General features: G+C 52.4%; 2 protein-coding genes across 5 annotated transcripts in view; one reads left to right on the top strand and one right to left on the bottom strand.

Moving 5' to 3' along the window:
- The first annotated feature begins 3,165 nt into the window (after positions 1 to 3,165).
- On the top strand, positions 3,166 to 15,824 carry CST7 (cystatin F). 2 transcript variants are annotated; one of them, XM_027621628.2, is made up of 4 exons: positions 3,167 to 3,439; positions 10,502 to 10,674; positions 12,045 to 12,161; positions 12,720 to 15,824. In XM_027621628.2, exons 1-4 carry the CDS (start codon positions 3,199 to 3,201, stop codon positions 12,795 to 12,797), a joined length of 609 nt encoding a protein of 202 aa, XP_027477429.1. In that variant the 5' UTR covers positions 3,167 to 3,198; the 3' UTR covers positions 12,798 to 15,824. The 2 variants fall into 2 exon arrangements, with proteins under 2 accessions (XP_027477428.1, XP_027477429.1); XM_027621627.1 differs by lacking the exon at positions 12,720 to 15,824 and having other exon boundaries at positions 3,166 to 3,439; positions 12,045 to 12,658.
- A 143-nt stretch (positions 15,825 to 15,967) lies between these two features.
- LOC113937391 (adipocyte plasma membrane associated protein) overlaps positions 15,968 to 22,128 on the bottom strand; it is a 34,162-nt gene continuing 28,001 nt past the window's right edge. For 2 of the 3 annotated variants that reach the window (XM_027621625.2, XM_027621626.1), the window contains one exon: positions 17,742 to 18,210. In XM_027621625.2, the coding sequence (XP_027477426.1) occupies positions 18,001 to 18,210 (210 nt within the window). In that variant the 3' untranslated portion in view covers positions 17,742 to 18,000. Of the gene's footprint in view, positions 18,211 to 22,128 lie in introns of all 3 variants that reach the window. The other variant, XM_027621624.2, reaches the window with a different exon arrangement.

Raw genomic sequence — 22,128 nt, 5'->3', positions numbered from 1 at the left:
CGCATCTGCTCGGGAGGAAGAGCACACGGCCTGGGTTTCAGCAAGTCAGGCTTCCCTGGCCGGCCCCATGTCCCTCCCACATCCATTCACCCCAGGGAACTCATGTAGGAGCTCTGCTTATGTGTTGGTGGACAAAGCTGTGTTCTTCACATGGCGGGATGATGCATGGTCAAGGCCAGCAGTGGATGTCATATGGAGGCCAGACAATGTCATGTGTGCCACTGAGACAAGAAGACAGGAGGTGGGACAAAATGGGTTCAATCAGTGCTTTCCAGACTTTAGGGGCCAAAAATTCTCCTTGAGAGCTTGTGAAAACAGAATCCTGGGCCCCACTCACAGGGAATCCGATTCAGAAGGTCTGGGGTGGGGCCTGAGCATCTGCATTTCCCTCAAGTTCCCAGGGACTCCAGTTCCAGGGACCGCACTTCCAGCAGCAAGGAGCGGAAGGACGGATGAATGATCACCCCTGCATCAGTCCTGGCAGGCCTTGGATGGGACAGAAATAGTGCAGGTAACACACACACACCCACACACAAGCACGTGCACACAGAGACACGTATGTACAAAAGCCTTTCGTCCAGACTCACAGAAACACACATGGACACACACACATATGAACATACAGACACATAAGCACAGAGACACAGGCATACAAATGATACACACTTACTCACAGACACAGACATCTGTAGGCACAGACATGTACACAAATGGATCAGTCAGGGTTCTCCAGAGAAAGAGAACCGATAGGGTGTGTGTGGGGATGGGGGGTGTGTCCATGTGTGTAAAGAGATTTATTATAAGGAATTGGCCCATATGATTATGGAGGCTGGAAAATGCAGACCCAGAAAAGCTGGTGGTATAAGTTCCAGTCGAAATCTAAGTCCTAAGACAGGAGAAGACTAATGCCCCAGTTTGAAGACAATCACACAAATAGAAAATTCTTTCTTCTTCAGCCTTCCTTCCTACTCAAGCCTTCAACTGTTTAGACAAGGCCCACCACAGTGTGGAGGGCAATTATTCAGTCTACCGGTTCAAAAGCTAATCACATCCAGAAACACCCTCAGAGGCACACGCAGAAATAATGTTTAACTAAATATCTGGGCCAATATCTGTGACCCAGTCGACACATAAAATGAACCATCACAACATATACACACAAGCACACACTCAAGCAGACTTATACACAAATGCACATAAGCACACTACATACTCTCCTTTTGTGCACAGTCAGAACACACTTATGTGCATTCCTACTCCAACATATGCAAAAACTGAAACAAAGGCAGGCTCATGGACACACACACATACACACAGTGAATAGATGCAGACATACACATTTACACACATGCACAAATACACACACACAATTTTCCCCCAGAGGACCCTGAAACGATGCTGCTGTAAAACAGCTCCTTCCTGCTGTGGCACTTTGTGATTTAACAGGGCCCCCTTGTGCTTTGCCTGAGGCACCAGGCTGGTGACCATCACCCACATTCACAGACAACAGGGCCGAGGCCCAGAGAAGATGCAGTAAACAGAGCAAGTCTCCAAACCACTCTGAGCTTCCCCCCGTGCTTCTGAAAGGGAGAATAACCCACAATACTAACAATAAGCAGTCGTGGTAACCTGCCACTAGAGTTGAGCAAAGACACCAATGCCACGACACCGCCTCTCCTCTAGCCCAGTCCCCTGCTGGGGATGAACACTGAACGTGGCACGTGTGGACAGGGCACAGAGCCTGGCGAGGAGATGCCACCCTGGGGCCCTTGTGTCGTGGCCACTGACAACCAGAGGGTGAGTGGCCAGGACCGACACAGCAGACCCAGCAGAACGTGGGGGCGCATACAGCAGCCCCCTACTTATTGAATGCTACCAGCTATGCGCTGTACCAAACATGCTTTGCTAATTACAGTTCTCATGACAAATCTCTGAGTAGCCAGGAACCTGGGAGGTCCCAAGAGTTTACATGGCTTGTCTGAGTCACACAAACCCAGATCTCCCTACCCAAAAGCCACTATGCCCCAGCAGGACCCTTCTGGGTAAGGCTCAGGCGTCTCCTTCCTCCTGCCAGGGTAGTCCTGAAGTCGGGGGTGGGGAGGGGCCCCTGCAGCTAAGACCATACAATATGCTCTATCCCAGCCCTGAGGATGTACACTGAGGAAGTCCCCAAACCTCGCCACAACCATGAGGGGGAAACTGAAGCACAGAGAGGCCTATCCCTCACCCAAGGTCACCCAGGTGTTAAAAGGCAGAGCCGAATTCAAACAAATTCAAGCCATGAGCTCCAGAGACCCCACTCTAACCGCTGGGCTGGGCATGTAAAGGGAAGCAAACCTCTGGGTCGCTGTCTGTTCTGGAACACCCCTGTTCTTTCTTCACCTTTGCCAGTGTGGAGCCAAAGTTGGGAAGAGATCAGCAAACACTGCTGTCTGCCAATTTCCAGGTGCAGAAATCACCCAGAGAGAGCATGTTTCCTGGCGATGTCCATTCTCTGAAATTTCAGTCTGCACCCGATTTTCCTGCCCACTTCCTAAGGGGAGATGCCCACTCACACAAACAGAGGACAGTCTCCTGCAGGGGGCCACTCAGAACGCTGGAATCATGGGCCTGAGAAGTGTGTCCTTTGGAAAAGGAAACCCAGATGATTCTGCTTTCGAAAATCCCTGCTGATTTTTTTTTAAAGATTTTATTTACTTATTTATTTACTTACTTACTTGAGAGAGTGAGCGAGACAGGGAGCACAAGCGGGGAGAGGGGCAGAGGGAGAAGGAGAAGCCGACTTCCGGCTGAGCAGGGAGCCCTATGCAAGCCCATCCCAGGATGGGGGACCATGACACCAGCCGAAGGCAGGCTCTTATTGTTGTTGTTGTTGTTGTTCAGCTAGCCACTGTATAGTACATAATTAGTTTTTTTATGTAGTGCTTAAGGATTCATTAGTTAAGTATAACACCCAATGCTCATCACAACAGGAAGGCAGACTCTTACCCGATTGAACCACACAGGCGCCTCCCTGCTAATTTTTTTAACGCGATGTCTCTTCCATGTATATTTCGAGAGTAGAAAATCGCAAAGGTTTTGTTACAGCTCTTATTTCTGCCTCCTCCCCTTGCAAATGATCTCTGTTTGGAAACTTTTATAAAGGAAGCGGTTTACTTTGTAGCCCATAAGTATTCAGGTGAGAAGCTTCTGGTCAAAATGATTCAGCAAGAAACCATCACCGCCCCCCGCACCCCCACCCGAGGCAGGCAGCCCCCACCCCCGCCCGGGGGCGGTTTGCGGGGCGGGGCCCCCCCTCTCAGCTCCCCAGCACTGCCCTCGGCCCCGGCCCGGCTGCCCCAACACACGCTGCCCTCCGCGCAGGCAGCCATGCGGCGGGTCGGGGTGCTGCTCGCCTTCTGCTGCCTGGTCCTGAGCACCACCGGGGGCCCTTCGCGAGGTAAGAGCAGGGTCTGCCCTGGGCCGCTTCATGACGGGGCTGCGGGGCTCCGGAGCTCTGGCCGCTCTCCGAGGCGAGGTCCCCTGATTGCCCGTCGGTGGCGGGCGCGCCCTGAGCTTCCCGCCCGGGTCCCCAAGGCACACTGCTGGCTTGGCAGCCCCGGGGGACCGCGCGGCGGCAGGGGCAGGCGGCTCCCATCCCAGCTGCAGCGGCCTTTGCGGGGTTCAGGGGTAGGGGGTCTGGGGCCTGCCTGTTGGGAGAGAGAAGCGCCCTCTGTCTCCGCCCCCTCCCCGTCCAGGGACTGATAACTGTGGGCCCAAGGGAGGCTCCCCCGTAGTCCCTGCAGGTACCAAGCTCTGGGATGCCCGGTGGAGGTTAAGCAGTTTCCATGTGATGCCTGCCTTTCCTGCCTGCCGCTTGCTGTCCTGTGAACTTGGCCCCCCGGGAGCCTAAGGATCAGACCCTTCCTGCCAGGCCAGCACTGGGGGAGAAGGGGAGGGAGGGCGCCGCCGCTGTGCTCCAGAAACTGAGGCAGGAGATTGGGTTACTTGCCCAACTTACACAGCCAGTGAGCACCTGTCCCGGCCAGAGCACAGAGCAGCAGGCCATGCCCTCCCATCACTGGACTCACAGGCCACGGCTGCTGGGGGAGACTTAGAGGTGGGCCACTGCAAGCTTGGCTGGGGGCAGGGGAGGGGGGCAGAGTGTGACATGGCAACCTCGTGGAGCTTCCCAGGAGAGATAACAGGTTGAGAAAGAAGGACTTTTGGGTTGCAACGGAACATAAAAGGGCTGAGGACACTGATGTGGCAATTTCCTAAGTCCTGAAGGGCTTAGGGAGGGAAGATGCCATGCGGCTCTGCATTTAGGTCAGTGCAGTTTAGTGTCTGGGCACGGGGAGGTCATGTGCCCAGAGGGCACCAGCATCAGGGGCCCTGTTGCCCCCCACTCCCTCCCAGGAAGGCACTGGAATCTGTTCTCAGGGGAGGGAAGGAAAAGGCTGTGGGAGCCATGGAGGCAGAGTCGGGGCTGGGCTGAGTTCCCGTCTGTTCAGCCACCAGACAGAGGTGCCTCCAAGCCCCTCTTTCTGAGGCCCTTGCTCGGGTCCTCATCTGTCAAATGAAGGAAGCACCAGAAGAGATTGCTTCGGAGGGGCAGTGGGGTGGGCTGGGAAGGCTACCGGTGTGGCACAGACTCGGAGCAGGGATGTGGGCAGGTGGCTGCCAAGCACCCCAGGCCCAGTGAGAATGCTTTCCATGGGCCGCCGCAGTCAGGCCTCTTCAAGGCCCAAGGGTGCTCAAGTTCTTTACGCATCTCCTGGCTGATGAGCCCCGGCTTAGGGAGGCTGCAGGTTCCACAGCTAGTGGGTTTGGGGAGTCTGTGGTACCCCACTCTCTGCATGTGAGTGTGGGCTCTGGACTTGCCAGCTGGCGCACAGGGGCAGACAGCAGGTCCGACAGGGGAGGGGCACGTGGCTTTGACGTGGGCATGGCCCGTGAGGACACGAACGGTCATCCAGCGCCACCTGTCTCTGAACTCCCCATGCAGTCCTGTTCCCGTCCCTGCTCTGTTCCGTGAGGAAACGGAGGCAAGCGGAAGGAACTTGGCAAAACAGTTGACAGTGAGTGTCAGTAATTAAATCCCAGTGCAGTTGTGACGGCAGGCTCCACATCTCTAAGGGGACCCTTCACTAAGGTTTTGAGAAGGAGTGTGCGTCTCTGTTCTGAGCATGCAGCTTCTTCCCCTGACTTGTCCCCGTGGGATGGGTACTAAGTGGGGGGCACAGGAAGACAGCGGTATCCCGACAAGAGGAGGCCGGGAAAGGGTGTCCTCAGCATGAGAGCTAAGAATGAGGGTTGGGGGGAGAGGAGGAAGGGTGTCCTATCCCTGTGGTTGTCACGTGCAGCCCCACCTGAGACCGCCCAGGGGCCAGAGTGAGGGTAGGGGGCCCCTCCACCAGCTGAGGGGTTAAAGGAGGAGGGGTGCTTCTCTTGCCCCCCAGGCAGGCCCCAGACCCCTACCCCTGGTGGCTGAACAGACGGGAACTCAGCCCAGCCCTGACTCTGCCTCCATGGCTCCCACAGCCTTTTCCTTCCCTCCCCTGAGAACAGATTCCAGTGCCTTCCTGGGAGGGAGTGGGGGGCAACGGGGCCCCTGATGCTGGTGCCCTCTGGGCACATGACCTCCCCGTGCCCAGACACTAAACTGCACTGACCTAAATGCGGAGCCCCATGGCATCTTCCCTCCCTAAGCCCTTCAGGACTTAGGAAATTGCCACATCAGTGTCCTCAGCCCTTTTATGTTCCGTTGCAACCCAAAAGTCCTTCTTTCTCAACCTGTTATCTCTCCTGGGAAGCTCCATGGGGTTGCCATGTCACACTCTGCCCCCTCCCCTGCCCCCAGCCAAGCTTGCAGTGGCCCATCTTCTCATTACAGGGCTTTATGATTAGTTGAACCTGGTTTAAACCCACCCTGCACTCCTCTGGGGCCTCAGTCTCTCTCCTGTAGAATGGGGATCTACACGCTGCCCGCAGGGTGGTAACAAGAAAGGAAGAGCTCTAACTTTCCTGCTCCCCAGACTTTGGCTGCACAGCACACACCCCAGAACCCCCGTCCCTGAGGACAGCCCAGGCCCCCTTTAGTGGGGGAGGGACTGACCCGCCCCCCTGGCCAGGGCCCCGGGCCACCAAGCCTGCACTGTCACCATCTGCTCAGCACCCGCCTGGTGGCTTCCATTCTTCCCTGAAGGAGAGGCCCTCTTTGGGATGTTTATTCTCCATGAGAAGCCTTAGATTTCTCTTAAAGAATCCTAAGAATAGATTTGACTTTCAACCTTTTTTTTAATTAAAAACGGAGCTTTTATTGTTTGTTTAGACAACTGCACTGATGAAGATTTACTGACTTGAAGCCTACATTTTAGGAAAACATGTAGTTAGATAAAAATAAACCAACTTCAGTATTTTCCCTAAACTTTTTGTAACATTACCAAAATCGCTTAGGAACTGACATCATGTGTTCCAAAAGAACAACGCATCTGAGGTTCAGCCTCACCTACTTCCACTTCCATTTTTTTTTTTTTTTAGAGAAAGAGAGCGGGGGGAGGGGGCGGGAAGGTGAGGAAGAGGAAGAGAATCTCAAGCAGAATCCCCCCTCTGCACAGAGCCCAACTCGGGGCTCGATCTCATGACCCTGAGATCATGGCCTGAGCTGAAACTAAGAGTCAGATGTTTAACCAACTAAGCCACGCAGACACCCCTCTTTCACTTCATTTTTAATTCTGTTCAATTTAAGCTAAATTGCATTTAATACATTTTATTTAAAAAACCATTAACACTGGTTACTAAGAGTGATTTCTAATTTGAGATACTAAGAGTGATAACTAATTTTTTTGTTATACTTTTCTGTATTTTTCAAATTTCCTACCCCAAATAGGTAGGATTATAACCAGAAAAAGCAATAAATGTAATTTATGCAAAGCAAAGAATAGAAGCCATATTGATCCACAGTGGGGAAAGGGGGGACCCTCTCCTCTCCGATGGCAGGAGCTTCGGTGCCTTCCTCTTCCTCTGCCAGCTAGACTACAGTGAGGAGCAGAAATTAAGCTTGCAGTTGTTTGCCCCAGTGGTTTTTGGTTTAAACTACAAATCACCCTTGACTTCGTGTGGCGCACAAGCTTAGGTGCTCGGGGGACGGCCCTCGGCCCGGCCCAGCCCCGCCCCCTCGCGTTAGGGTGTTTGTGTGCAGAGCCCACGAGGCCCCCCAGCACCACCGCCTGAGTCACAGCCACGTGGGCAGCTTGGGGAAATGCGGGTTCCAGGGCCGACCCAGCCCCACCAGCCCAGCTGCTGGCACTCCAGGAACGCAAGCAGCTTTCCTTATTTCTATCTTTGGAGGCTTTAAGCAAAAAGACTGTCCTAGGAGGGCTGGATTCTTGCAAAGGAGAATCCCAGTGCCGGTCGGGGACAGAGCTCGGAGGGAGACTCGGACCGGCAGATGGCCATAATCCTGTGCTGGGAAGGGTCCCAGCGGTATGTTGCTTTCATCGGGGCCAGGGGGCCAGGTCCATGGGGCTGCTAAAGCTTAGGGAGCCTTGCAGAGGAAATCATGAGCTTAGTCTTGACGCTTCAGCTTTGGGCCCAAGGAACCAGCTGGGGGAGACCCATTTGCCAGGTGAGGCCCTGCTTGGTCAGGCCGTGCTGGCCCTCCCCAGACCGCAAGATGCTGCCCCCCCCGCCCCAAGGTCACAGAATGCACAGAGACTCATGCCTTCTCTCCCCACTCTCAGGGCTCCTTCCGCTGCACCACACACAGGGGAGGGGAGACCACCCAGCCAGATGCCCCCCAACCCCGTCCTGGGTCTCGCACTCGGCAGGGGTCTCACGTACACAAGAGGCCATAGCAGGCGCGCAGCACCCAAGGCAGTTCCCCAGCCTAGCCAGCCCACTGGCCCTATCTAACCCGACCCCGCATACAAGGTAGTGGGTATTTCCCTCAGCCCCCTTCAGTCAGTCTCCATGCGTGGGGGACTCCTTGTCCTCAGTGGGATATCCCAGTGCAGCTTCTATTAAAGCTCCCATACTCTGTTGAATTCATGCTCCCAGCTTCCTCCCCTAAAGTTGAGATTTCTTCACGGGGGGACCAGATGGTATCTTGACTCCAGCAAAGCCTGCATGCATTGTCACCGTTATCTTTTACCACCCAAATATACTTGGATGTCTCGGGTCTGAGCTGGAGTTTGGCACTCAGGAGGTGGGCACAGGTCAGTACCCATCTTCCCACCTTACATGCTCAGCCCGGAAGCTTGGTTACCACTGCTGCTACCCACACACCCCGAGTCTCCACTTCCTGCTGCCTCAGCACCTCTGCCTCGTGCTAAACTCAGTCTCCCCAGACTGAACACAGATGCCTGCGCCACAGGTGCTCCCTGAGGTCACAGTAGAGGGAAGCGAGTGAAGTCTCAGGGCAGTGCAGTCCCCTGGGGTCCTCTGCAAGGACACGGTGTCCCTATTGGCACCCACCGCCACGACCACGTGGGGCTACTGAGCACCTGAAACGGGGCCATGCCACTGAGGAGCTGAACTTCACACTCTGTTTAATTTAGTTAATGAACTAAAACAGCTCAGCTCTGAATCATCTCTAGCAGGCTAACATTTCAGGAAAATCTGGGAGAACGTCTTCCTAAAGAGAAGCAGTTTACAAATCTAAAAACCCTCTTCCCCTTCTCCCCCCTCCCTCCCAGTTTAGATTTTTCCCCCAAAACTTCATTTTTTTTAAAGATTTTTTATTTATTTATTTGAGAGAGAAAGAATGAGAGAGCATGAGAGGGAGGAGGATCAGAGGGAGAAGCAGACTCCCTGCTGAGCAGGGAGCCTGATGGGATCCTGAGACTCCAGGATCATGACCTGAGCCGAAGGCAGTCGCTTAACCAACTGAGCCACCCAGGCACCCAAAACTTTTTCTTTTTTTAAGACTTTATTTATTTGAGAGAGAGAGAGAGCACAAGCAGGGAAGGGGCAGAGGGAGCGAGAGAAGCAGACTCCCCACTGAGTGGGGAGCCCAATGCAGGACTCAGTCCCAGGACCCTGAGATCATGACCTGAGCTGAAGTCAGACACATAATTAAGCCATCCAGGCGCCCCAACTTTTTATTTTTAGATGTTAGTTGTCCACTGTAGAAATGGACAGAAACCTAAATTCATCATGAGCCACCAACCAGAAAAGGCCACCACTCACTTGTTGCCATACGGAGCCTGTGGGGCTTTTTATGTTGCTCTTTTCTTTATAATAAAATCCAAAGTTTGTGACCCAAATGAGCACACACCTGTGCCGGGCCCGGCCTTGCCTCTCAGCCCTTCCCCACATGCCCTCCTTGCTTCGGCCATGCTGGGGCCGTGAGCTATCAAACACTTCTGCCCTCCGGCCCCTCTCACTTGCTCTCGGCGCCTCCATCCAGGTTTGTGCAGATGGCACAGCCTGCTGCTGCATCTGCTGTGGACAGACCCCTGCACAGCTCCTGCCTTGCTTCACCTGCTGCTCTGATGTTGGTCTTGCCTGTTTATTGACGGGATGTGAACTGCAGTGAACATAAGCTTCTGTACCCCCAGAGCCTGCAGGATGAGGAGGGCTCCAGAGGGGCCAGTGAGCGAGCCAGACGAAGGAATGAAGTCAGGTCCTTCTTCAGCAAGGGTCCTCGGGGCGTGGCCGGGCAATGCTTCTGTGGGGCCTGGGACCAGCGGACGTGGAAAGGAGAGGAGCGGCATGGGGGTCCCTGGTTCTGTCAGACACTGGGGGACCCAAGTGCCAGGGGAGAAGCCCCTCCCGTTGCTTACCCCATCTTTAATCCAAATATGGGCCGCCTCAGAATAGGAAGAGCATGGAAGGATGAAAGAAAGCCAGTCGTCCTCCCTCCACCAGGTGCCAGCTCTGCAGGCCTGACCCCTGTCCTCGGACTTGTACCCAGAAGGGCATGGCAGGAGGCAGCACATGAGGGGCATCGGGTGCGGATGGGCCAACCCAGGGCCTGGAAGCTGGGTGGATTCCGACAAGAATCACTGAGGGAGAGGACAGCAGCAGCGTCCGAGCAAGTGAGAAGGCAGGACATGCCTTCGGGCACTTCTCCATGGTCCACTTGTTGGGGACACACTGAGGGGCTGGGTCCAGATGGCGGTGGCCTCAAAGGCCAACTGAGGCACCTTCTACCCTCCGGGGCTGCGTCCTATCCAGAGGCTCTGCCCCCTGAAGACACGGTCAGGTTTTCTTTAACACATGCTAGAAACCACCCTGGGTTCCGAGAAAGCCTGTGCAGGCAGGTGCCGCGGGCCAGGACTACCTTCCATTCCTCACAGTACCATCCACCGTGCCTGGTCCTCAGCTCTGAGGGAGAAACCGCAAGAAGCACAACAAATGCTCTGTGGGGTGTGGGGTGGCTGGTTGAGAGGGTAGGTAGACGGCCAGGGGCCACACTGGGAGCAGACCGCAGAACCGAGGTGTGAGGTGCAACACTGGGCCCAAGGACCCTGCTCACAGCAATGTTCTTGTCTGGTTCTGTGCTTCTCTGTTTCAGATTTTTGTTCCCAGACCCTTAACCCAGATGTGAAGCCAGGATTTCCCAAAACAATAAACCCCCACGACCCAGGAGTCCTCCAAGCAGCCAGACACTGCGTTGAAAAGTTCAACAACTGTACAAATGACATCTTCTTGTTCAAGGAGTCCCACATCAGCAAAGCCCTGGTCCAGGTGAGGGTTGGGGACACCCCTAAGTGGCCAGGCTGCAGTGGCTTCTGTCTTACCAGGGGCTGACCAGCTAGTGCCCATCCATCTAGAGTGTGACCCCCAGCCGGGAGGCTGACAGCAGCGCCACAGGCAGCCCACGAGCAGCCACAGCCAGAGGCACCCAGGGCACAGCAAGAAAGCCCTGAGCCACCTCCTGTGAAAGCAAGCTCCTCCTGGGTGCAGCCACCAGGCAGGGGCCGACAGCACATCTGGAGCGGAACCCAGGAGGGCAGGGGTGGAACAGGCCACTGCAGCCGGGCATGAAGGCCATCCGCTGGCAGAAGCAGAAGGCCAGCCTGCAGGAACCACTAGACGGCCCATCAGAGCCCCCGCCCTGCCTCGCCCCACCCCGCCCCTTGCCCGCACCGCAGCCCCAAGGGACCTCTTGCCGTTCTCCATCTGGGCCGTGTCACTCGGAGAGCTTTGTCCAAACCACTGCTCCTTCCCCACACACAAACCCCAGGGGAAGATGGTGAGGTGGTCCCACTCGGACGCTAACAGTTTTTACGCATACTGGTAATGATTACCCGTGTCACAGGATTGTTGGAAATTCTTATAATCCTTATTCTTTTCGAAAATTGCAAACTTTTTTAAGAACAGCATATTTTTATGATTAGAAAGCATGTGGCAGAAAGGCAAGCTGGTGTCGGGTGGGCTTTAAAAGCCTATTTCCCATGGAAATAGCCCAAGGGTCATCTCTCTGGGGACTCCGCCCCAGGGGCCGTGGGGTCTTCCCAAGCCAGGCTTTCGCCTCCAGCGAAACACGGCAAGTTCCTGGTGCTCCTGCCAGTGCTCAAGGGCCTCTGGGAGGGGATAGATGACACTGGGGATGACTTTACTTCACCTCACTTCAATGAGGCTTCATTGAGAGACTGCAAGTGAGAAGGAACCGGTTGCTGCTGCATTCGCGTGAAAAAGGTCTATTTTGAAACTGGGGGGAAAAGCAACCACTGTTGGCATGCAGGGCGGGTCAGCACAGGCCGCAGGTGGGTGTTGGGCATGGAGGTGAGGCGCAGAGTTCTGGGCAGGAAGGAAATGTCCTCGGACAGACCCAGAGCCCCAGTCTCACCTGGGGACCGAGAACTGGCACCATGAGCAGGAATGATATGAGTGGGTAAGAAAGGAAGGGAGCGGCCTGGGTACAAGCGGCAGCTTCCCCCCGCCCCCAGCCCCCACACCGGAGTTCTCTGATGGGTCCCAGATGCTCAGCCCCTTTCCGGGAGCGAATCTGGGCATCCTTCCCCCTGGTCTCCATGCCGCCTCCTGCTGGTGAAGGAGCAGCCACCCTTCTGTCCTGGACAGAATAACACTGACCCGGCCCCTCTTTCCCGTAGATCGTGAAGGGCCTGAAGTACATGCTGCACATGAAGATTGGCAGAACTTCTTGCAAGAAGACCCAGCACCCTATTCTAGACAACTGTCACTTCCAGACCAACCATACCTTAAAAAGGGTAAAAACGAAGGGGTCTCACCTCCTCACACCTACTCACTGCTGTCCCAGCCCTCGCCCACTCCCCAGGGCTTTGGGAACCATCCCCTTCATCACCTCTCTGCCTGCAAGGTTCCAAATCTCAGTCCCAGCATCCGTGCAGTACCCAGAGACCTGGGAGAACACAGACGCAGGGCTCGCAAGAGAGCACCTCAAACCACTCCCCTGAGGAGCACAGCTCCAGGAAATAAACACCCTGGGCTTGGGGCAGGGGAGGTTAGAACAAAAGGAGCTTTCAAACAGTTCAGAAATCATATACACACATACACATGCAGGAGAGAGCAAATGTGACATCTAATTAATTTGCAAAAGAAAGTGAAAAGTATATATTCTTGAATCTCTCAATTCTGTAGATGTGAAATTTTTCAAAATAAAAACTTGGGGCAGGGGGAAAAAGTCCTAAGGAAGATGCGCACGCACCGCCCACTGCTGCAGGGAACCTCACCGCTACGGAGCCTGTCTGGGGTGCAGGCTCTGGGACGGGAGGGGGGGGGTCTCAGTGTGCCCTTCTTTGTTTCAGACTTTCAGTTGCTACACGGAAGTTTGGGTCATCCCCTGGCTCCAGAGGTTCGAGGTGCCCGTTCTCCGCTGTCGCTGACTTCAGCCTCTCAGCAACACTGCACTCCTGCTCTTTACTGCACGTGGTCACAGCCCCGCCCTGGCTGTCACAGGCCCTGGGACCTTCCGACGTAGTGGCTCACCAGTGAGCCAAAACGGAAGTGCCTGTGGGCTCATCACAGAGTAGCCAGGGTGGAAGAATGATACTGCCTGTGGTTAGAGTATGTATTTCTCATTTTCTTCTAATCTAACTAATTTTACCGATGCTCTGATGGTAATTATTCAGGTTCTGGACCCCTGAGTGAGCCCCCTCCGTCCCCTCCCACTTGATTACCTGGTGGTCCCACATCCAGCAATGAAAGCCCAAAGATCGTCCCTTTGACCAAATAATGGTTACAGCCTTGGGCAGGGGGACAAGTCAGCTATTGTGCATCTTGACATTTTGTGCATGAATAAAACTATGAATAAATATGAATAAAGAACTGACCATCTCAAAGCAACACCTGTTGCTTTAACCTGTTAAAGGGTCAGGAAGGTGAGGTGAACGTTGTGAGGGGTCCCTCTCACTGAGTGGTCTGATGAGTCTTAAGTGACTTCCAAAAAGCCCCTTGGAGGCTTCTCTGGCCTTTCACTGCCAGCTAAACTATACTGAAGACCAGAGGCCTGTGTCCACATCATGAACTGGCAGGGCAGGTAGCACCCCACTTTGGAGGGCACTCACCCTCTAGCTGGGCTTTCTTCTGACCAAGAGTCATACACCCAAGTTCTTGATGGACTTGATAATTCATAGGAAACAAAATCTGCATTAAATATGTATGACAATTTGGTATGCAGTTGTAAACTTGATCACCGTGTACAACCAAAATGAATTACCCTTTGGCTTCCTTCAGTGAGGGGAGAGCTTTAATTTCCAAATCCTCACTCATTTTTGCTGGCTCGCCTCCTTCTGGTCATTTAATTCAGGGACAGTGATAGCAACTATGCCACAAGACAATTTATTTGATGATTCTGAAGGCCACCCTTCCATCAAGATAAATAAGTCCACCCAGTGTTGTTGACACCATACATAAACAAGGTGCAGGAACACCAGGAGTCAAGAGCTTCAGACTCAGATGGGCCTCGGGACACAGCTGAAGGGGCAGGATGTTGCAGCAAATGAAGGTAGGAACCCATGCGAACTCCCAGTTGGTCCTCATGAACATCTAAATATGGCCCAGAGCACATGAAGGCCAGGCCTCTCCTGAAAATTATTACTTAGGCTTCCCGGCCTGTGGGCCCACCTGGCCTCATGGTCAGAAATGAGAATGCACACACAGGTGTGGGGGAGCAGCCTCACAGTACCTCTGCTCCGAGCTGAGTTGCATTTGAACCTCCTTCTGCCCAGCCAGGAGCCAGGGCTGACCTTACGTCTGGGGACAGAGAAGGAAGCCTCAAATCTGAATCTCCAAACTCTCAGGTTTCAACGCTAACCTATGCCCACAATTTTCGAAACATCATTTGGGGCCAGGTATTTAAAATCTCTTCCTATAAAGTAAACAGAAGTCTTAGAACTAAGACAGACCAGCTCTGGCAAAAGCCAGTTGACTGTGGGTCCCCCAATCTCAGGCTTCTGCAAACCTTCTCTACATGAGGACCTTAGGGCCTGAACTCTAGGCGACTTGAACTCTCTAATACGTCAGCTGTTTTATTATCCCCAATCTGCTTTATGTACTATACCTCACAGAAGACAATGCTTGACTTTAAATAACGCTTACACCAGCCGCAGCGGCCCCAGAAGGAAAGGGGCTGAGCCAGTGAGCCCGCGTGAAGCTACTCTGATTTCTGGAAGCCAAGAGCTCATGGGCCCTTGTCCTCCAGACACATCTGCCAACCACACTACTGCAGACGTCTGGCTACAGCTGCCTGGAGAGCAGGTCCTGTGGGCATGCTGCTTGTTCTAGCAGCCTAACTCTGCCCCTCACCCCCACCCCATGAAAGACTTCACTCTAGACCGAGCACAGCAAAGCCCGGCCTGGGAGGGGACTGGCCAGAGAGCCATTTGGTAGGATTCAAACAGATGAAACAAAACACCCACATGGAGATGGTGTAACTTACCATCGGTGGCGGACGTCAACCAGCGATGACGTGAAGTCTCATACTGCCACCCCAATTTTTTTAAGATTGTATTTATTTATTTGACAAAGACAGAGAACACAAGTAAGCAGAGCAGCAGGCAGAGGGAGAGGGAGAAGCAGGCTCCCCACTGAGGAAGGAGCCCCATGCAGGACTCAATCCCAGGACACTGGGATCGTGATCTGAAGGCAGCCGCTTAACTGACTGAGCCACCCAGGCACCCAGGCACCCCTTGCTGACCCAATTTTACCTGCGTTTTTAGACTCAGAGCTTTACTCTCAGAATGACTCTGACACAGAGGGAAGCTGTGACATCATCTAATGTTATTCTCACTGAGAAAATGTAAAGTACCCAGGATTCTAAGACATACCAGAATTAGGACCAAAGCGAAAAAAAACTCATTGTTCAAGGTCTCAAAAACTGAGCAAAACCAGTCAAAATTCTAACAGTCTTGCCCTGAGTGTTCTAGAGCTTTCCCTGGCCATGCCCCACACCTCCTCACTAGCTATACACAGACTCTCAGGGATTCAGCTCTACTGGCCCTGCTCCAGGTGTCTGCCCAGCCCAGCCCCTTTAGAGTACAGGTGGGTCCCAGCAGTGATGAGTGCCCCACCACTGTCATGGGGACCACCTGTGAAGCTTGAAACCATGATGATACCAGGCCATTCTGAAAGACTGGGAAGCCCAGAGGACTCTGATGTGCAGCCAAGGTCCAGCCCCTGGGCTGGGCAGTGACCACCACAGAGCCAGGTCCTGGGAACAGCACCCCGCCTCATCTCCCAGCTTCCCCAACAGATTCTGAAGTCAGACCATGGGTCCTGACTCAGCAGTGTGCTGGCACGGTGTGCCCAGTGAGTCTGGGCAAGTCCTCTCCACCCGCCCCCGCAAGCCTCAGTTCCCCCTATAAAAACACTATATCTCCTTCCATCAGTAAAACGTCAGTGTTCATGAAAACACTTTCTAAACTACAGACCACCCTGCAAATGCATGTTGATGATAAAAATCTCAAAACAGGGCTTCTGTCCTATGAAAGGCAGTACCTGAGTCCCAGTGGAGTTTTTGTAATAGATAATAAAGAAGTACACAATGAACGAATAGTTTGATTTAATTTTAAGAGCATGTTAGTAATTCACATTAGAGTAAATCTGCTTTATGTTCACAACAAAAGCATACCACATACTTAAACCTAATAAGGCTATATTTTGCACCTCACCATGGCAAATTACCAGCTAAAACACAGGAAATGACACGTTGAGACAGAAAGTCAACATCTAAATCAAAATCAAGACTCCTTTGCTGAAAACTGTGAAAAGCAATTTACCAGCTTCTTTGCATTGGTAAAAAGCAAGCACTAAAAAGTAAAGCCCTCTGTTCTCAAGAAGTCAACTTCTATACGCTCCACACATTTAAATTGTTTTTTATGGCAGAATGTATTCCTGTACAGCTGATATATGGGGTGCACCATCATCCATTAAAAAGTATTTAATAATCTATACTCAATTTTCTTTTCTCTAAAGTAACATAAATAACATTGAGTCATTTACCTAATACATTCTGGGTCACACCAACTGGACTGAAGCCAGTCTCTGACTGTCCTGCTGCCGCACATGAAGCCATCCCTGAGCACGCAACACAACAGATGAGCCAACCTCCAGATCCTGACCCTTTCCCCTAAAATGAGGCCAGGCCAGCGCAGGGCGGGGCTGCGGCTGGGAAAGGGAGCAAAGGGCTTGTCGCCAACCAGTGCGACACAACAAAAACGGTTTGTGTTTTACCACAGCTGTCGTTGCCTATTTAAAATATTTCCTTGTCAAGTTACTGAAAGTGATTCCAGACACACAAGGTCTTCTGTACTCTCATGAACTGCCAGGACGGAGAGGAACAGGTATCAACCCCATTCTGTAGGCTGGGGACAGGAACACAGTGTAAGAGCGACTTGCCCAAGGATGAAGCACTGCTGGGAGGTGGCAGCTGGAGGCGGCTGCCCTGGGAGGGGTGCGGAGCGAGCCAGATGGACTGCTGGTCCCTAAACAAGGTCCTGGCCAAAAGGATCCTCCTCTCAGCCTGCGATGGAATCAAACTCCAGTCACTGTTAACCTAATTCTATCAGAGAAGAAACTCCCACGCAACACCATCAGAAAAGGTTAATGAGCAGAAAGTCAATTTAATTATCATTACTACATGGGTCCCCCTGACAAAATTAGGACCAGTGTGTACACGCTTGTCAGGATATACAGCCATTTCGGGCTTGTGACACCCTAGCAAATGACACTAACATGTGCACTATTCATCTGCTGGTCTAGAGGTAAGGAACAAAGGGGTGTCAACAGGACTCCCCTAGATTCTGCCCTGTAGTACCCAGCTGCTGGATCATTCCATTGATGTGGTCTGTTCACAGAGAGAAGCCCCGCAGGTCCTCTCTGAGCTGCTGGGATCAACATGCTTCTACGCACTTTCCCAGGTCCTTGCCTTTAAATGGTTGATGGGGACTCAGGAGTCTTGAAAACCCTCTGGTTCAGAATGGGGCTGAACTGGCGCAGGCTGGGGAGTGTGAGCTATGGAAGGGACTGCACAGGATCCAGGGCCCACGGCCCACACAGCTCTGGAGAATATAGCTCTACCATTTACACAGCTCCACTCACTGGCCTCAACATACTTTTGCACTGAGCTCTCCTTGCCCTTCCTGTGCCCAACCTCCAGAGACTGGTATTAACCACATTTTATAGTAAAGATACTGAGGCTGGCAGGACAGCCAATAGCAAAAACAAGATCCCTGGACATCTCATCTACTGCTCTATCCACCAAACCCTGAGGCCTATTTTAAGTGTATGAAGACTCCTAAGTCCTAGAGAATAGAATCACTGTACTTAGGTTTTTTTAAGAGGAAATGGTTTAATATGGACTTATCTTCCCTGTGGCGTGTTATGCTTCCCTCTAGATGCAACGTCAAACCCAGGTGAGGGGTATCCCACAGGAGCCCAGACATCCAAAGGGTCTCACTGTCCACTTCCAATGTCCATGTCCAAGGACTGGCAGGTGCAGGTGAAAAGGGCTGTGTGCACAGAATCTCCTGGACCCGCCGGCGATGGTGCCCAGTGTGAGGACTCCTGGCACAGCCATGGTCAAGGCTGCTAAACAGACTGGAGGCTGAGTCTGCAGAGGAAGGGGGCCCTGAAGGAGCCCAGGTACAGGTGCCCGTCATGCTCGTGCACTTCGCTGATGTAGGAGGCCACCTGCCCATCAGGATCGTGCAAGCTTCTCCGGAAGGCCCCGCTGTCGCTGAGTTCTAGAACGAGGCTGTACCGTGGTACAAACTTCATCACAGTCTCCTGACTAAATAGCTGGGAGGGAAGCACAGTGTGAGCAGAGGTTAGCTTCTGACCAAGACAGTGGTATAAGCAGATCCGGAGTGCTAAAAACAAGACCACGGGCCCAAAATGGAGTCATTTATGCTCAGCTCCAAGTCACCAAACTGAGACCTAACTTACTTACAATTTGGGTTCGCCCAGAAATGGAATCTTAAGCCAGTCAATTACGAATCACCTGATCAGCACTAATGAGGTAATCTGCCTGCCACCCCATAAAGGAAAGTAGCCTGGTGATAACCAACCCGGGTTTTAGTCCAGTGTAACCTCCCTTGTTCCCGCTCCCTCCTGCCTATAAAAGTTTTTCATTTTTTACTGCTCCTCCAAGCTCATTTGTATCTGCTGGATTGGATTGATGCCACATCCCCTCCCCATCTTGTAAGGGCCCAGCTCTTCCAATGACAGGGAAGCTGCATAGAGCAGAGGCCAATTAAACCAGCTCACTGCCCCTGGCACAGGGCCTGTCACCTCGCAGGCCTCCCCCACTTCTGCCCCTGGGCAGAGCAGACCAAGGAGCCTCCTGTCACCTGCATCCAGGCAAGGCCAGCCTGGCACAAGGATGGCAGCCTTCCAACAGTCCTCACCACAGTACCCACCAGACCCAATGCAGGTGCCACTCTGAATGAGCTAGCTGAACCAAGAGAAAGGTTCATGGCTCCTCACATCTGAGGAAGACACGATACTGAAGCCAAGCCCACACTGACATGGACCCCAGGACATCGGGTTAAAACCAGCACAGTCTAAACCAGAATAAACGCCAAGCCCTCAGACTAGGTTTAAAATATTTCAGATGTGCGAGGTGAAAATGATGGAGATTTGAGAGCAGTTCATGTTAGAGGAAAGACCTGGACGGGTTAAATGAACATGTCCCTGCCCCCTAGGGCCCTGACAGCTCTGCTTGAGGCCAGTGTAGAGATAATCTCCACGCTGAGCAAGGGACACTCTAGGAGCCCCGTGGCTCAGCCAAGTCAAGGGCCACATGGGGCAACTGAAGGGTTTTAAGCAGAGAAACCAGAGAGTGAGATATGCAATTTCTGGCAGAGCAGGACACCAGGGAGGAAATGATGACAGTATGCTACTGCATGAAACCAGTGAGTGAAAATTAATAGGCAGATGTCTACCTTTTCATGTAGGGGGAAACAGCCAAACAACTGTAAATGTCCAATGAATAATGTCTCCTAGTCATTGGAAGGGTCCAAGCAGCCATACAAGTTGACTGTGTTCTAGAAAGTTGTATGGCAATCAAAGTTGATTAGAGCTTAAAATACTTCATAAGGCTTCCCACGGCCCATGAAATGCCACCTCACCACAGTGCCAGGTCCCCCCTTCTCTGCTCTCTCTATCTTATCCCTAAGGCCTCTCACCCCCTCTGCTGGGTTTAAGTTGCTTTCCCAGAAAGCTCTCAAATCTCCCCCCCAATTTCCAACCCCTGGTGCTGACCCTTCTCCACCCAGACTTTCTAACAGTTCTTCAAACTTGACAGACACCCTGGCTAAGGAGACAGGGCCATGGGCACCAGCTGCTGATCCTGAGACTCCTGCCCTCACGCCTAATCCCTTCTCTCCAGACCCTGCAAGCCCAGCACCAGAGGGTCTTATCATGTGCTACGGACGTACCACACCCACCCCAGGCTCTGCCCCACCACCTTTCCTGGCTGCTGCAGCCTCCACCACGCCAGGCTCTTCACAGCCCGTGGAGCCATGCTACAGGCTGCCCCCTACACGGCAGCTACGGTTGTCTCTTTAAAACTCTCTCTGTACTACATCATGCCCCTCCTGAACAATTCGTCAGGAAGCGGCTTGTAGGGCCCAGCAAGGTAGGTGTGTGCAGAGCCTGGAGCCACAGTGGCCCAGACCACGAGTCAGTCCAAGCAGGGTGAGGCAGAGTCCACACTGCGGGGTGGGCAGTGGCACAGAATAGGGCATCAGAGCCCAAGCAGGGCCTGGCACAGGCTGGAAGAGCCCAGGCAGAGTGAGGACAGTGTTTACCTGGGGACAGCTTGGCACAGGCATCCGAGCCTTTGAGGGGAAAGGCAGGAGTGTCACACGGTTGGGAGGAGGGAGAAGGCCCAGCGTGGGATGTCAGAGCCCTAGCAGGGGCTGTGTGATGGGGGACATGGCCACAGATTGGTGACATCCGGGGAATGTGATCAAACAGGTAAGAAGGGTAATAGGATCCAGGTGTTTCACTATCAGAGAAGGGAAGTGGAAGTGGAGAAAACTAGAATAAATCCTGTGGTATGGGACTGGAAGCCAAAATTCCAGTATTACTTAAGAGTTTTCAATTTAAATAAACAGATGATGAATAAATGAACACATGTGTAAACATGTATACATACACCGCCTATACAGTTGACCTTGAACAACACTGGTCTGAACTGCAGCAGGTTTACCTATATGTAAATTTTTTTTTAATAAATACAGTGCTGTAAATGTATTTTCTCTTCCTTATAATTTTGTTAATAATATTCTCTAGCTTACTTTATAAGAATATAGTATATAACACACATAACATACAAATTATGTGTTAATCAACTGTGTTATAGGTGAGGCTTCTGGTCAACAGTAGGCTGTTAGTAGTTAAGTCTTTGGGGACTCAAAGGTTATATGCAGATTTCTGACTGCACAGGGGCCAGTGCCCCTAACCCCCAAGTTGTTCAAGGGTCAAATGTATTTATCTACGTATGAATACACATGCAGATGTTCCCTGGCCTTGTCTGTTGAGGGGGACTAGGGCAATCACCTGCCAAAAGCCATGAGCACATGTAGCACCAGATCTCTTCTAGAAGGAACCCGGGCTCCTGGAGATGTCCATTACAGAGCTGGGGCATGATAAGCCTGAACAACGTGGGTTGCCACAAAGCCAGGAACTACTCCAAAAGCGGTAGGTACATGGGCAAAGGTCAAGGAGCCACAATAAGGGGCTCCCACTGGTCACAGCCAGACAATTTGAGCCTCAAAATAAATAATGGCAGTAAGAGACTATAAACCACTGAAAAAACTGGCAACCATGAGATCACACTGATGTTTACTTATTTAGAAAGTACCTCCCCACAAAATACTTAATTACAAATGGAAAAAGAGTGACTTCACCATGGAGAAGCCCGGCATTCACCACTGAACCAGGTGGCCAATGCTGCCGCCACCCATATGGGACAAGCTGACATCATGTGCCTCCTAACAGGACATACTGAGAACACAACTTCCATGGTCTTCCTGCCAGAGATGTATAACAAATCTAATCATGAGAAATGCCAGATGACCCACACAGAGGAACATTCTACAACAGAACTGACCTGTAATTGTCAAAAAGATCAAGACTGAGGAGCTGTTCCAGACCGAAGGAGAATAAAGAGACATGACAACTGAAGGCCACACCTCAGCCTGCGTCAAATCCGCGAGGGCAACTGCCCAAACCCTGATGATGACAGGGCATCAGGTCAGCAACTTACTTGCAAATAGTTCAGGGAAAGGAATTCTTTGTTACCCTCTTGCTACTTTTCTAAGTCTGATACTATCTCAAAACTAAAAATAAACAAAAATCCTCCAAGACTTCAATTACAGTTAGAATAAGATCTAGACTCTGTGGCATCTGCAAGGCCTATGGTCCTCTCCCACCGCTCTCGATCTGCCTCAGGAAGGTGTGGAGCTCTCCTGTGCCAGGAACCATGTCACTGCTCCAGCCCCTTCTCACACCTGTTGCCTCAGCTCTCTGAGCACACATTGCTTCCACAGTAATTTCTAAGCACCTACCATGTGCCAGATGCTGTTCTAGGTGCTGGGAACAAAGGAGCGAATGAAACATAACACCTGCTCTGATGGAGCATGTGTTCTGTCGGGGGGGCGGGGGGCAGACACACCACTACCACCACCGCTTCACTGTGGGAAAATGGAC

This window comes from Zalophus californianus, chromosome 8 (assembly GCF_009762305.2).
Source record: "Zalophus californianus isolate mZalCal1 chromosome 8, mZalCal1.pri.v2, whole genome shotgun sequence".
Lineage (NCBI taxonomy): Eukaryota > Metazoa > Chordata > Mammalia > Carnivora > Otariidae > Zalophus > Zalophus californianus.
The sequence above is the reverse complement of the archived record's forward strand: the minus strand, read 5'-3'. Positions and strand labels throughout refer to the sequence as shown.